Genomic DNA, 12,420 nt, shown 5'->3' with positions numbered 1-12,420 from the left:
CTGTCTGTTCATTCCCTCTGGGGCACCTGCCATTGGCCACTATCAGAGGACAGCATACTGGACTAGATGGACCTTTGGTCTGACCCGGTATGGCTGTTCTTATGTTCTTGAGACTGGGCTGCCCTAGTAGTGGTGTCTCAGAGGGGGTTGAGATGTGTAGCAGGGGGAAAGGCTTGTGCTGGGCTGTGGGTGAAAAGAGGGCTTCAGCCTTCAGGGCTGTAAAGCTGCAGGATGTTTACTCAAGCCCCTGGGTAAGGGTGACGCAGTTGGTGCCTGTCCGCTCTTGGGAAGCTGCTGTGCTTATTTGCTGTAATGCCGAACATTCTGTGAGGTCTCTTCTCTGTTCTGGAGGCAGCCTTGGCCATTCAGGGATTCAGTTGCTTGGAAAGTAGCCCATCAGGTGCTGGGAAAAGATCTCCTGACCCATGAGTCATCCCAGCCACCTTTGTGCCTTTCTCTTCCAGCTGGGAACAGCGAGAGCTACCAAACAGAAGGGTCTATTACGTGGACCATAACACCAAGACCACCACCTGGGAGAGACCTCTGCCTCCAGGGTAAGACACTTTTGAGATACTTGTCAAGTATCAGAGGGGTAGCTGTGTTAGTCTGGATCTGTAAAAGCAGCAAAGAATCCTGTGGCACCTTATGGACTAAGAGACGTTTTGGAGCATGAGCTTTCGTGGGTGAATACCCACTTCATCAGATGCCATCTGAGGAAGTGGGTATTCACCCACAAAAGCTCATGCTCCAAAACGTCTGTTAGTCTATAAGGTGCCACAGGATTCTTTGCTGCTTGAGATACTTGGAGTTTCCGAGGGCAGAGGGGAGCCCCAGATAATAGCTGCCTGAATGGACTGGACAAACAGCAGGCTGCATGCAAAGGAGAAAACGGGGGAGAGAGAGGGTGGGAGAGACGCATCTCCATTTCCAGGCAGGTTGTTGCCTCCTAGGGATGTGGCACATGTTCTTATGCCAGTCCATACTTACTCGCCTCAGTCCCTTTCTATCTGTAGCTCCTCTGAGCCTTTGTTTTCCAGAGATCTCTCTGGTTCTCTGTTCCTCTCTGTGCCCCGTAAAAGCTGAAAGTGATAAAGCCAAAAATCATTGTTTTTCCCTCGGCTGCATTTAGACTGGGGTGACCCTAATCAGTGAACGTACTTGAAAAGCCAGAGTGCAATGTGAATGTGAAATAAGGTCTTTCCCATGTCACTTCCATACCCTTCATCTCTCCTACTTATATACAACACCTCCTGCTAAAACCGGACCTCTGCAGCCCTGCCCTGTGGTCTTGCCTGAGCTCATAGGCTACTCCGAGTTTAGACAGGCCCTTATGTGGGTGGGAACCCTCCTAGAAAACACCTGGTGGTGGTTGTGATGCAGTAGGGGGCTTCCCTCTTAGCACCGACCCAGTTCCCCAGCATGATGCTGGGTGGTGCCGTTGACCTGGGTGGGGAGAGGGAGGGAGAACTATGGAATCACCAGTGTCACTTCGTTTGGTGATTCTCCTTGGACAGCTCCTGTCCTCCAACTACTCAGCAACGCTACCAGCTTAACAGGACATCTGTAAAGAGGCACCATGGCTCCCATCATTCTCATGTCCCCTGGTGCTGAAGTCATCCTATCCAAAGGAATCCGTTTCCCGTGGAGTGAAGGTTCCAGTCTGATTGAGACTAGAGCTGCTGTGTAAAGCTGGCAGTGCTGGCTGCTCGAAGGGGAGGTGAAATGAGACTGCGGTGCTAGGACTCAGTGCAAAGTCACGGTCCTACCGGGACACGCTCGGCCACCACAGCTCTTGTAATCCTGTTCCCCCAGAATGGCTCTGAACTCCTTCCTTGCCTGTGAGTTTGGAGACCAGTAACCCCTGAAATGCTGCCGTGAGCCGAAGCCTAGCCCATAGCACATCCTCTGTTGATGCACTGTGCCCTCTGCTTTGTCCCAGCGCCTCAGACTGCTTCTGTCCTGCGGGTGTCGGAGGCAACTAAGCAACCCGCTCCACTAGCAGGTGTGGGTACCATAACCCCTGGGGCCCGTCTCTGACACTCCATGGGGAGGTGTTTGTTCCACTTCCAGCTGCTCCAAAGCAGCACAGCGAGAAGCACAGTACCAATGGGACACTGTGCGACCCAGCTCTGCAAGGCACAGAAATGCCACCATCTGCTTGGGCCTTGCTGTTCACTGAGTCTGGCTCCAAAGGCTCCACCAGGCCCTCTCTCATCACCAACCTCTGAAGACTTCCGGGGCACCCTGTGCCTGGGGTGGGGCAGCCCTCTCAGCAGCGGGGCTGCACTCCTGGCCATTGAGTGGCTATTCTTCCCTGGCAGGACTGAGTAATTGCTCTCCCTTGGGTCTAGCAGCAGGAATGGAACCTGAGTCTCCGGCCCTGGAGCCTCAATTCTAGTGGTTCTCTGGGTCTGCTTTGGTGCCAGCTGGGATGGGCTTGAACGTTCACCCCTAAGACTCTCAGAGTAAGAGAACTTGTGTGTCCAGGACACATGCCGTCCCTTTCAGCCTGAGAAGAGTTTTCCTCATGGGGCTTCTCTAGCACCTTGGGATAATCCTTCCCCATGGCTTTGTGGCCCTGTTGACCAGAACCTCCTCCTATTCCTTGCTAGGCTGGGTGATGGCCTGGCTGCCGGTGGCCAGTGATGGGAAGTAAGGCTGGCTGATGGCCTGGCTGCGAGTGCCCCATGAAGGGCTGTAAGGCTGGCTGATGGCCTGGCTGCCCGTCTGACCGTTGTGAAGGTTGATTTCCTAGGAAGGAAGGTATGTTCCACTGACATTCCTGGTCTCTGAGTTAGCAAGTAACCATGGTAAGTCGTGGCCAAGAATCATTGTCAGCCATGAGCCTGGGTGCTGCCCCAGGCTGAACCCCTCACAGGGTAACCACAGTCAGTAACTACGAGCTTGGAAAGCAGAACAGCATCTAGCATCTTCTGCTGCCTCGGGCCCAGCAGCAAGGGCAGTGGCTCAGGGCTGAATGGTTGGACCCGCGGAGAGGAGTTGTCCCACAGCTCGGCAGCGCTGGCGTGAATATGCAGGGGCAATCCTGGGGAGTCACCTCAGAACCCAGGTGGGTCCCGCACACCCCAGGCCTTGCACCGAGGGAGCAGCTGAGACCCTGTCACACACCGTGCATCCCTCTTCTTCAGAACCTTTCCTAATTAATACGTCAGCCTTCCCCCTCCGGCCGCCAGCTGTCATGATCACTCCTGCGATGCTGGAACTTTGTGCCAGAGAAGCCATTTCTCTGCTAGCAAGGGAGTTTTACATTCTTCCTTTGCCCTTTAAACATCTCCATCGTCGTCCTCCATCCTTCTGACCTGCCATGTTTGTTCCATCCACATGTTGCCCTCCAGTTCTCTCTCCAGTGCCCCTTGGGGGACCCCCTGCACATCCCAAGGGTCATTATGAATGCTGCTTCCGTGGCCCAGGGTTAAGTGGTCAGGCTGTATGCAGTGATGGCAGCGTGGGTTTGATTTGCTGTTATGCACTGCGCTGTGAGATCACAGACCATGTGGGCTCATTCCACGTCTGGGAGCAGGGAGATTTGCTCCCCTTTCTTTCCAGCCACACACTGGAGCACTCTGGAAGCTAAAAGTTTGTTAGGCTGAGCCCTGGGGAAAACCACAAGCATCTGCAGAACACCCCGACTAGCACGTACCAGCGGGTTAGCCGGCCCTGCTAATGGACAGTCAGCGAAGGTGGTAGTGTGTGAGCGAGTGGGTGTCGGGGCGAGCGGAGCGTCTGTACAGGGGGTGGTACAGTCGGTAATGCTGTCCTTTCTGCGGTGTTTCCAGCTGGGAGAAGCGAGTGGACCCCCGGGGCAGATATTACTATGTGGATCACAACACCAGGACCACCACTTGGCAGCGTCCCACAGCTGAGTATGTGAGGAACTACGAGCAGTGGCAGACTCAGCGAAACCAGCTCCAAGGGGCCATGCAGCAGTTCAGCCAAAGATTCCTGTACCAGGTAAGGAGAGTCGACATCTCCTCTTAAGGGGTCAGGTGGGTGGGACCGTGGAGCAGTTTACAGCAGCGTGTGCGGAGTCCATGCCCCACTCAGGGATGTTGGTTGTAGTTGTGGAATGATGAGTGAGGGTCTATCAGATCTGCTAACCAGTGAAGGTGACATGGGACCCAAACAGCCTTCAGGGTCTCCAGTGACAATACAGCCTTCTCCAGCTATGGCTTGCTAGGACCCTTCCCCATACTTCAGTCTGCCCGTTGTATTGGGCGCTTCTCGAGGCAGTTACCAACCCCTTCACCTAGTTCCAGAGCCCAGCACTCCTCAGAGGGCCACTCCAGCTGACTCACAGCCAGGGATACAGCACATGAGGGCAGTGATCTGCTCCACTCCAAAGACAGGAACTGCAGGAACGTCAGAGCAAGGGGTTGGAGCAGCTGAGAAGATCCCACAAACACCTCTGCTGCCTTCAAGGCAGGGAGCCAAGAAACCCTGAGGGAACTGGCATTCCCTTTTTAAAAAGATCCATAGAACTGTCGGGCTGGAAGAGACCTGGAGAGGACATCTAGCCCAACCCCCTGCACTGAAGCAGGGCCAAGTGAACCTAGCCCGTCCCTGACAGCCATTTGTCCAGCCTGCTCTTAGACACCTCCAGTGACGGGGATTGTACGGCCTCCCATGGAAGGCTGTTCCAGAGTGTCGCTGCCCTTAGAGTTAGAAAGTTTCTGCTAATATCCAGCCTAATGATTCATGTTGTCCTGAGCAGAGGCAGCAGGAAATGACCTCAGACCCCCTCCCTCAGGATGGGGTTGATACTAGCATGGCAGAGGAACTTGCTTTCTCCCTTGACTCCTCTGTGAGTTCCTGGGGCCGTCTCTGGAGTGTCATGGCGCTGTCCCGGGTGGGAGGGCTGCAGGTCTCTCTGCTGGGTGCCATGTCAGTTCTGGGAACTGAATCTGTGGCAGGAGAGGTGCTCGGAGCCCAGCTGGGCCTGACTTTTCCAGCTGGGGCTGTTCCATGCGGGAACCTGTGTTTAGCGAATGGCGTGGCTGGGCTCGGCCAGCGCTGAGGGCAGTGAGGTCACACTCTGTCCCAGGAGACTGGAAGGATCAGTTCCGAAGCAAGGTAATGTATGGGCGGCTCCCCTTCCTGGGTGCTGAGGCAGTGGCTGCCAAGCTGAGGCCAAAGGCCCCCAGGGCTAAGTGTTCTGCTCAGCAGGCACCTCCTGCTTTCCCTGCCTCTTTCCTTGGGCTTGAGCTGGACGAAATGGCCAAATCCTTGTTGGGGGATGTTGATCTCTCACCTAGCCCGTGGGGGAATGCAGCTGCTGAGCGCAGAGTCTGGGCTCTGGCAGCTCCTATCCCCTTTCAGCAGGACCCTCCCTGCTTATCACAAGAGCTGGAATTCAAACTTCAGAGTCAGATAGTGACTGGCCGGAGAAATCTGCGGAGAGGAGACTCTGGACGGGCCAGTCGGTCCCCAAACCCACCATCCACCCCTGCTGAGCACCCATGACCACAGCTGACTCAGCGCTTGTGCAGATCAGGCCCAGGTCAGCAGCTGGCAGGCCGCAGACTTAGCCAGTGGAGTCATCAGGCCTGTGCACTGACCTTTACCCGTCGCGCCTCTGCCCCCCAGTATAAGGACCTCCAACCACTCCCCTGTCAAAAAGCCCCTTGCTGAGTCCTGGATCTTACGGGGGCCTCAGCCCTGGGCAGCGCTGCTCTCCCAGGGCTCTGCAGGGGTGTGATTGTGGGAAGATGTGTGAGCCTCTCCCGGTTCCTGTGTCCACTGCTCCAAGCCCTCCGGTCTGCTCAGATGGCACGTGTGCCTGGGCCTGCTGTCCTTGCCAGGAGCAGCGGAGCGCTTGTGGGTGTGAGCATGGGGTCGGCGTGGGAAAACAGCCCCCCCACAGAGCGAGAGCTCTTGGGTGATGAACTTCTCTTCCCTACTGAGTCGAGCCAGGAGGCTGAGCAGTCCAGAGCTGTAGAAATGCCCTGTGCAGCTGGCCATGGCCCCTGAATCCAACTCGTGGTCTGCTTGCAGTGTTAGAGCGCAGAGCAACCTGGCTTCCCTGCTCTCAGCTGAGGGCTCCCGGGTCAAGGTGGTCTCTTCCTTCCCTTTCCAGCCTGACTTTCCCTTTCCTTCAGAGAGCTTGCTGGGCTGCCGCAGGCTTTACTGCCCTCCACGTGCCCATTGCTCTCAGCCAGGGTTGGCAGCTCTGGCTCCCAAGCGATGAGTGGGGAGGGGAGTCCATCTGTCCAGAGTGCTGCCTGGGTTCTGAGCGGGAGCCCCCAGAGCCGCTGCGCTGAAGCCATGCCACTCTTTGTGACACATCCCGGCCAGGACGCTGGGCAGGGCCAAGGGGACTTCACTTCATCAGGCTAAATCTGGAAGTGATGATACTTCTGCTTCCAGCGCTGCTGCCAGGAGTGCTGGCTGCTGCTCAGCTCCCATCCCCAGAGGGCCTTTGGCTGGAGCCCTCCTGGGCCTGCCTGCCTGTGTGGCAGGAGAGGCAGCTGGGCTAGGCTGGCATTACCTGGTCATGCAAGTGGCCAGGTTTCTCAGTATCGCTGGCCTCTGTCTAAGCAGCATTTCTGGGCTTCTCTGCCCGGCAGCATGGATGGGGACAGGGCTGTGTCCAGAAGCTGCTCTCTCGTGCTGGGCTGCGTGGCCCTGCCCTGGGGATTTTCCATAGGCTCCTGCCCTTCGCAGTCTTGGAGCATTTGCTGTGCTGATTTAACTGGGCACCATATTAGTTTTCCCTTGTGCTTCTGTGTCGCCCTTGGGAGCTGGGTTTCTCCCTGGCTCCTAGCAGCCTGGCCATTCCCCCTCGCTGTACATGTGTAGGCATTGTGGGAGCAGCGTGGGGACTGACTCCTGCAGCTTTAGGCTTTGCTCGTGTCGCGCTGCCATGTTTGTTCAAATCAGTTATTTTTAGGTCCCAGTGAGGTGATACCTCCGGACGTGACTCGGCTGGCTCTCTGGCAGGCTGCTCTGTGCGTCTGTCTGAGCAGGGAGGGGCAGCTGAGACAGCCTGCTATATGAGCCAGGATTTCTCAGCATGGCCATGGCCTGCTCACCCCAGTCCCTGCTCGGCAGATTGTGTGGGGAGAAGGGGCCTTGACTGCTATGGGTTCTGTTTGTTCCCAATCCCATGTCCTATCTCACCCCAGCGGGATTTCACATGGCCCCCTCGGGTTCACCTGCACCCTCTGACACAAGTGCAGTTCTGTTGGCAGGCAGCAGGAGATGCCTCGTGCCTTGCCCAGGGGCTATAGGCAGCCCCGTGGCTCAGAGTGGAAGCTGTGTGTGGACGTTTGTTGTTTCCCCGTGGGGTGGGGAAGGAGTTGGCAATGCCGTGGTGTTTCCCTGAGTCCTGGATGGGTTTCTGTGCATGGCACGCTGCTCCCTTCCTCAAACCAGTCAGCTCCGGATCCGGGGCCTGCCTCGCAGCGTGAGCCCCCAAAGCCCACACTTTAACGTTAGGAGGGGAAATGAAAAGGCCGTTTTAGTGACAATATGTTTCTTATTTAACACTGAGAAGTGTATGCTGAGCCCCCTACTCTCCTGAATCCTGGCCTGTTTGGTCTGGCGGGCCATCCCCAGGAGACCTCCCAGCAAAGCCAGGGAGGGGGGTTAATCTAAACAGTGCCAGGCCAGCAGCCCCCAGTTCAGGCTGCTCGGCTCGCCCTGAGTCAGAATAAAGGTGCTTTGTGCAGTGGACCTGTTGGGGGTGGGGACATGCAGGGGGCTCAGGGAGACGCCTGTCTGTGCAGGCATGAATGTTTCCTCAGTTGGAGCGCATCTCACACACTGCCGCTCGCTTTCACAGTTTGCTGCGAAGGGGGAGGCGGGGGAGGCTGCAGGCTGAGCCAGGAAGCGCTGGGCGTGGACAGGGCTTGTGGGAATGATTTCATTGGAAAGGCCTGCGCTATTTTTTCCCCTCTTGTGTGTGGTTCTTGGAGAAGGTTGGAGGTGTAACTGTGGTGGTGATATCAGTTGCCTTGGCCAGCAGGAGCAGAGCAGCCGTGCACAGCTGGATGTTCCAGCAAGCCCTGCTCCTCTCTCCTGCAGCCCCTGCTCCTGCTGCCCCGGCCGTGGTCTAGCTTGGGCTTTTTTCACTCCGAACGTGCAAGTTGTTTTTAGTTCCTTAGCAGCAAGCTCTGTTTCCCTGTGCTGAGAGATGGGGTTGAGAGGAGAGCGGGGAACCTGCCCCCACCTCCCTGCTCATCTCACTCCCGGCTCTTGATAATCTCTGTGTTGTTTTGTATTTTTGCCCCCTCTGCTGTCTCCAGTCGTCCGGCGCCCCGTCTGACAATGATCCTCTGGGCCCCCTTCCTCCCGGCTGGGGTAAGTACCAAGCCTTCTCCCCTCCTCTCTCACTTCTGCTGCTCACCTGGCACCACCCCCACTCCAGGGCTCAAACCCTTCCTGCGCCATCCGTCCCTTCCAGCAGCACCTTTCCGCTGGCTGACTGCTCTTGGGGGGGCGGAACCTATGTTCTTAGGGGCTCGTTCCCTCTGCATTATTGCTGGGGTGTGTGAGCATAGGGAAGATGACATTGTCCCACCGTCCATGCTGCCTGGGAGGTGGATCTGCCAGATATCCTCGCCAGCCTGGACTTTAAATCAAGCGTTTTGAGTCCAGAGGTGCCCAGCTCTCTGGGTTTGCTCCCTGTTGACTAAACCCAGCAGCAGCTGCCATTATTGCGTGAAGTCTAGGAGGAGTTGGAGAGGTTGGCTCTTCTGCCTGGGTCTGTCTGCCGGGGTAAGCTCCCCCTTTGCATTTGGGAATGGGAGGAAAGGCTCTGCCATGGGGGAAGGCCTCTTGCTGATGGTGTCCAGCAGGAAGTCTACATTGGGAATTTGCTGTGGTCCGTTCTCGGTGCTATTGCTTTCCACTGGGTTCCACCAGGCACCTACCTTTTTCGTGTCGCATCTGAACCAAATGATGCTAGTCCAGAGTGAGGTGGGTTGTGGGTAATGTGGGGATGGGACAGCCACTGAGTGGAGATCTAGGGAGTGGCAGCAGCGTGTGCCCAGGGGAGTATCCTGTGGTATCGGAGAGAGCTGGGCAGGAGCTGCTGCTGAAACTTTGGGGGATGATGGGCACGGATGGGGGACGTGGTCGATCCTGGGAGCGCTGGATTGGTTTGAAATGGGGTTTCTGAACCAGGGTGTAGAGCAGAGAGAGCCCTGTGTACGCAAGGGGGTGCCCTGGAGGCGCTGCTAGGACAGGGCAGCCTGTACAAGAGGGTGTTTAGCACGTGCCCCCCCCCCAGGTAACAGCTCCGCTGGGCGATTGCTCCAGCTGGGCTGAAACCTGGCCGAGGGGGGGGAGTTGGAATCACCCCCCTTACCCCCAGGGAATAATCAAGTTTGGGGGTTGTGGTTATGAAGCCGGGACCATGGGGCTGCAGAGAGAACAGGAGTCATTGCCTGGGTTTGCTGGCAGACGCCGTTACCACCGTGTTCATGGCATGTGACACTCAACCCTCCTTGAGGACAGACACAATACAAAGGTGCCTAGGGAGACTAGAGACGTGGGCATAGGCCAGATGCTCTAATAACCCACCCCACAGCAGCTGGCTGGGCGGGCGGGTGGCCGGCTGGGTATGAGTGCTGCCCCCAGCAAGCGACATGGAGACTTGGGGCTGCGGAGTGTCTGGGTCCGAGGGCCCCAGCGCCTAAGCCCCGTTAGTTGTAGGGAGATTGGAGCAGGGCTGCAGGGGCTGGAGGAGGGGTTAACAGCCTGCTGATGGGACTGCTGGTGGCAGCAGCTGTTTTCCTATCTTGACACCAGAGAAACTATCAACAGCTACTTGGGGTGTGAGCCCCAGGGTGGGGGGACCATAGAGTGTGAGCCAAGGAGAGGCCACGGGGTGAGAGAGAAGGAAAATGCAGGGTGGCTCTTGGCCCAGCATCCTGGCAGTCAGATGCACCAGGCTGTCAAGGGGGCAAGGTGGAAACCCAGCTGCTTCACTCGTTTAATACTGTCCTGGGCAAGACACCTGGCATGAGCCCAGCCCTGACCCTAGTTGATGAGCTGGACTTAACAGCGCTTCCCCGTCCCTGACACCTGAAATCCTTACCTTGCTGGCTTGTGTCTTCTCTGAGGGAGCCCCCTTGAATTCCGTGTGTAGTACAGGCGGGCAGGGGAGTGGGCTGTGGGCTGGATGACTGTGGGCTGTGCGCTTACTGGGCTCTCCCTTGGACTGTCAGCTCCTCCATGGCCCCACCTGAGCGAGGCCCCCAGCCCCAGCCCCAGGGCTCTGGCTCCCAAGCGATGAGTGGGGAGGGGAGTCCATCTGTCCAGAGTGCTGCCTGGGTTCTGAGCGGGAGCCCCCAGAGCCCTGGGGCTGGGGGCCTGGCTCAGATGTGGGCTGGGTGACCCCAGGGCCCCGGGGTGGTGGTCCGGCTCAGGTGGGGCCATGGAGGAGCTGACAGTCCAAGGGAGAGCCCAGCAGGCGCTGCTGCATGCAGGCGGCTCAGGACAGCGCTGGCTCTGTCAGGTTTCTGGGTGCTGCTCCCTGTAGCTGCTGCGGTGCTTGGACCCTGTGCAGGAGGGGCATTGGCCTGGGTCACTTGAGGGGTTCCAGCAACTCTCAGCTTGTAGCACTAGCCCGAAGTAAGGCCCCTGTGAGCGGAGCAGGGGCTGCGGGCAGGAGCTGGCTCCCAGGTGCTCTGAACCACCAGCCCTGGCCTAACTGGCTCCCTGCCCCCTGCTTCTGGCCCTGATTTATTTCCAATAACTTTGTGGTCTCAGTGAGGAGAGTCTGGCATGTCCTGGGTTGCTCTGTGCATCCGGCTGAGAGCGCGGTCCAGTCAAAGCCTGCAGCGTGGGAGCAAACGCATGAGCTGCCTTAGCATCCAGGCGGGGAGGGGGAAGGGAGCCTGCTTCCAATTAGCACTACAGCCTGAGCCACCCTCCAGGAGGTGCCTGGGACTCCAGCTCAGCCTGGAGCAGCGAAGGGCAGTGGGAGGGTGGGGAGCTCCCAGGAGCGGGAGGTGAGCAGGGCCACATGCTTAGCGTGCTGCCACTCCAGCAGCTGGGCCTCTCCAGGGAAGCAGCAGGGCAAATGCCGTGACTGGGGAAACTCAGCTCTTCCCTGTAGTCTGTGCAGGAGCAGGCAGGGCTGGTGGCCCACAACAGGGCCAGTGCCTTGAGGGTGCCCGCGGGCAGGGCCTCCGTGCAGCGTGGCTCGGGGCAGGGGTACCTGGGAGCATGCGCAGTTGTGTGGGGTGTGCGTGTCTGTGTGTATCGGGAGGCGGTTATGTCTGTATGTGACGGGCAGTGAGTGTGTCTGGGTATAGAGGAGAGGCAAAGTGATGACGAGGTGTGTGTGAAGGGAGGGGTGTACCTGGAATATAGGTACATATAGAGGTGTACCGAGGGCTCAGGAAAGCTGTACACGGAGAGCTCTTTGTTTGGGTGTAAAAGCAGCAAGGAGTCCTGTGGCACCTAATAGACTAACAGACGTTTTGGAGCATGAGCTTTCGTGGGTGAAGACCCACTTCATCGGATCCGTGCATACATATTACTCACCGACGAAGTGGGTCTTCACCCACGAAAGCTCATGCTCCAAAACGTCTGTTAGTCTATAAGGTGCCACAGGATTCTTTGCTGCTTTTACAGATCCAGACTAACACGGCTACCCCTCTCATACTTGTTTGGGTGTGTGTATCTCGGTGTGCACCCTAGTGGGGGTCTGTGTGTTGGGGAGTAGGTGGGTGTGGGGGAGGCGTGTGTGGAGGAGGGGTGTGTGAGGGGGTGCATGCAGTGGGGGAGGGATGTGGGTGGAGGAGAGGGGTGCATATGCGGTGCATGCAGCTGGGGGGAATGTGTGTGTGGGGGGGTGCATGCGGCCAGGGGGAAGGATACAGGTGGGGGGCAGGGGTGTGTATGCAGCTCATGCAGCGCGAAGGGGAAGGGATGTGAGGGGGGTGCCTGCGGCCAGGAGGAGGGATACAGGTACGGGGGCAGGGGTATGTATACAGCAGGAAGGGGAAGGGGTGTGAGGAGTGTGCATGTGGTTGGGGGGGTGGGGGGTATGTATGCGGCGCAGGCAGCAGGGGGCAGGAGGCGTGTGCATGCGGCCGGGGGGTTATGTATGCGGCATATGCAGCGGGAAGGGGTGTGAGGGGTGTGCATGCGGCTGGGGGGTTATATATGCGGCACATGCAGCGGGAAGGGGAAGGGGTGTGAGGGTGTGCATGTGGTTGGGGGGCGGGGGGTATGTATGCGGTGCAGGCAGCAGGGGGCAGGAGGCGTGTGCATGCGGCCGGGGGGTTATGTATGCAGCGCATGCAGCGGAAAGGGGAAGGGGTGTGAGAGGTGTGCATGTGGCCGGGGGGGGTATATATGCGGCACATGCAGCGGGGGGCGGGAGGCGTGTGCACACCCATGTGGCAGGACAAGGCTAGTTGCAGCACTCTTCCCAGAAACCGCCCA

General features: G+C 57.9%; 1 protein-coding gene across 1 annotated transcript in view; it reads left to right on the top strand.

The window, feature by feature from the left end:
* The window catches only part of WWP2 (WW domain containing E3 ubiquitin protein ligase 2), an 85,335-nt gene that overhangs the window by 57,145 nt on the left and 15,770 nt on the right, over nt 1–12,420 (top strand). Inside the window, exons 9-11 of the mRNA XM_050922312.1 lie at nt 465–554; nt 3,798–3,972; nt 8,265–8,319. Coding sequence (XP_050778269.1) covers nt 465–554; nt 3,798–3,972; nt 8,265–8,319 — 320 coding nt within the window. The remainder of the gene's footprint in view (nt 1–464; nt 555–3,797; nt 3,973–8,264; nt 8,320–12,420) is intronic.

The sequence above is a fragment of the Gopherus flavomarginatus genome, chromosome 14 (genome assembly GCF_025201925.1).
Source record: "Gopherus flavomarginatus isolate rGopFla2 chromosome 14, rGopFla2.mat.asm, whole genome shotgun sequence".
Taxonomy (NCBI): domain Eukaryota; kingdom Metazoa; phylum Chordata; order Testudines; family Testudinidae; genus Gopherus; species Gopherus flavomarginatus.
This window is presented reverse-complemented; position numbering and strand designations above follow the sequence as displayed.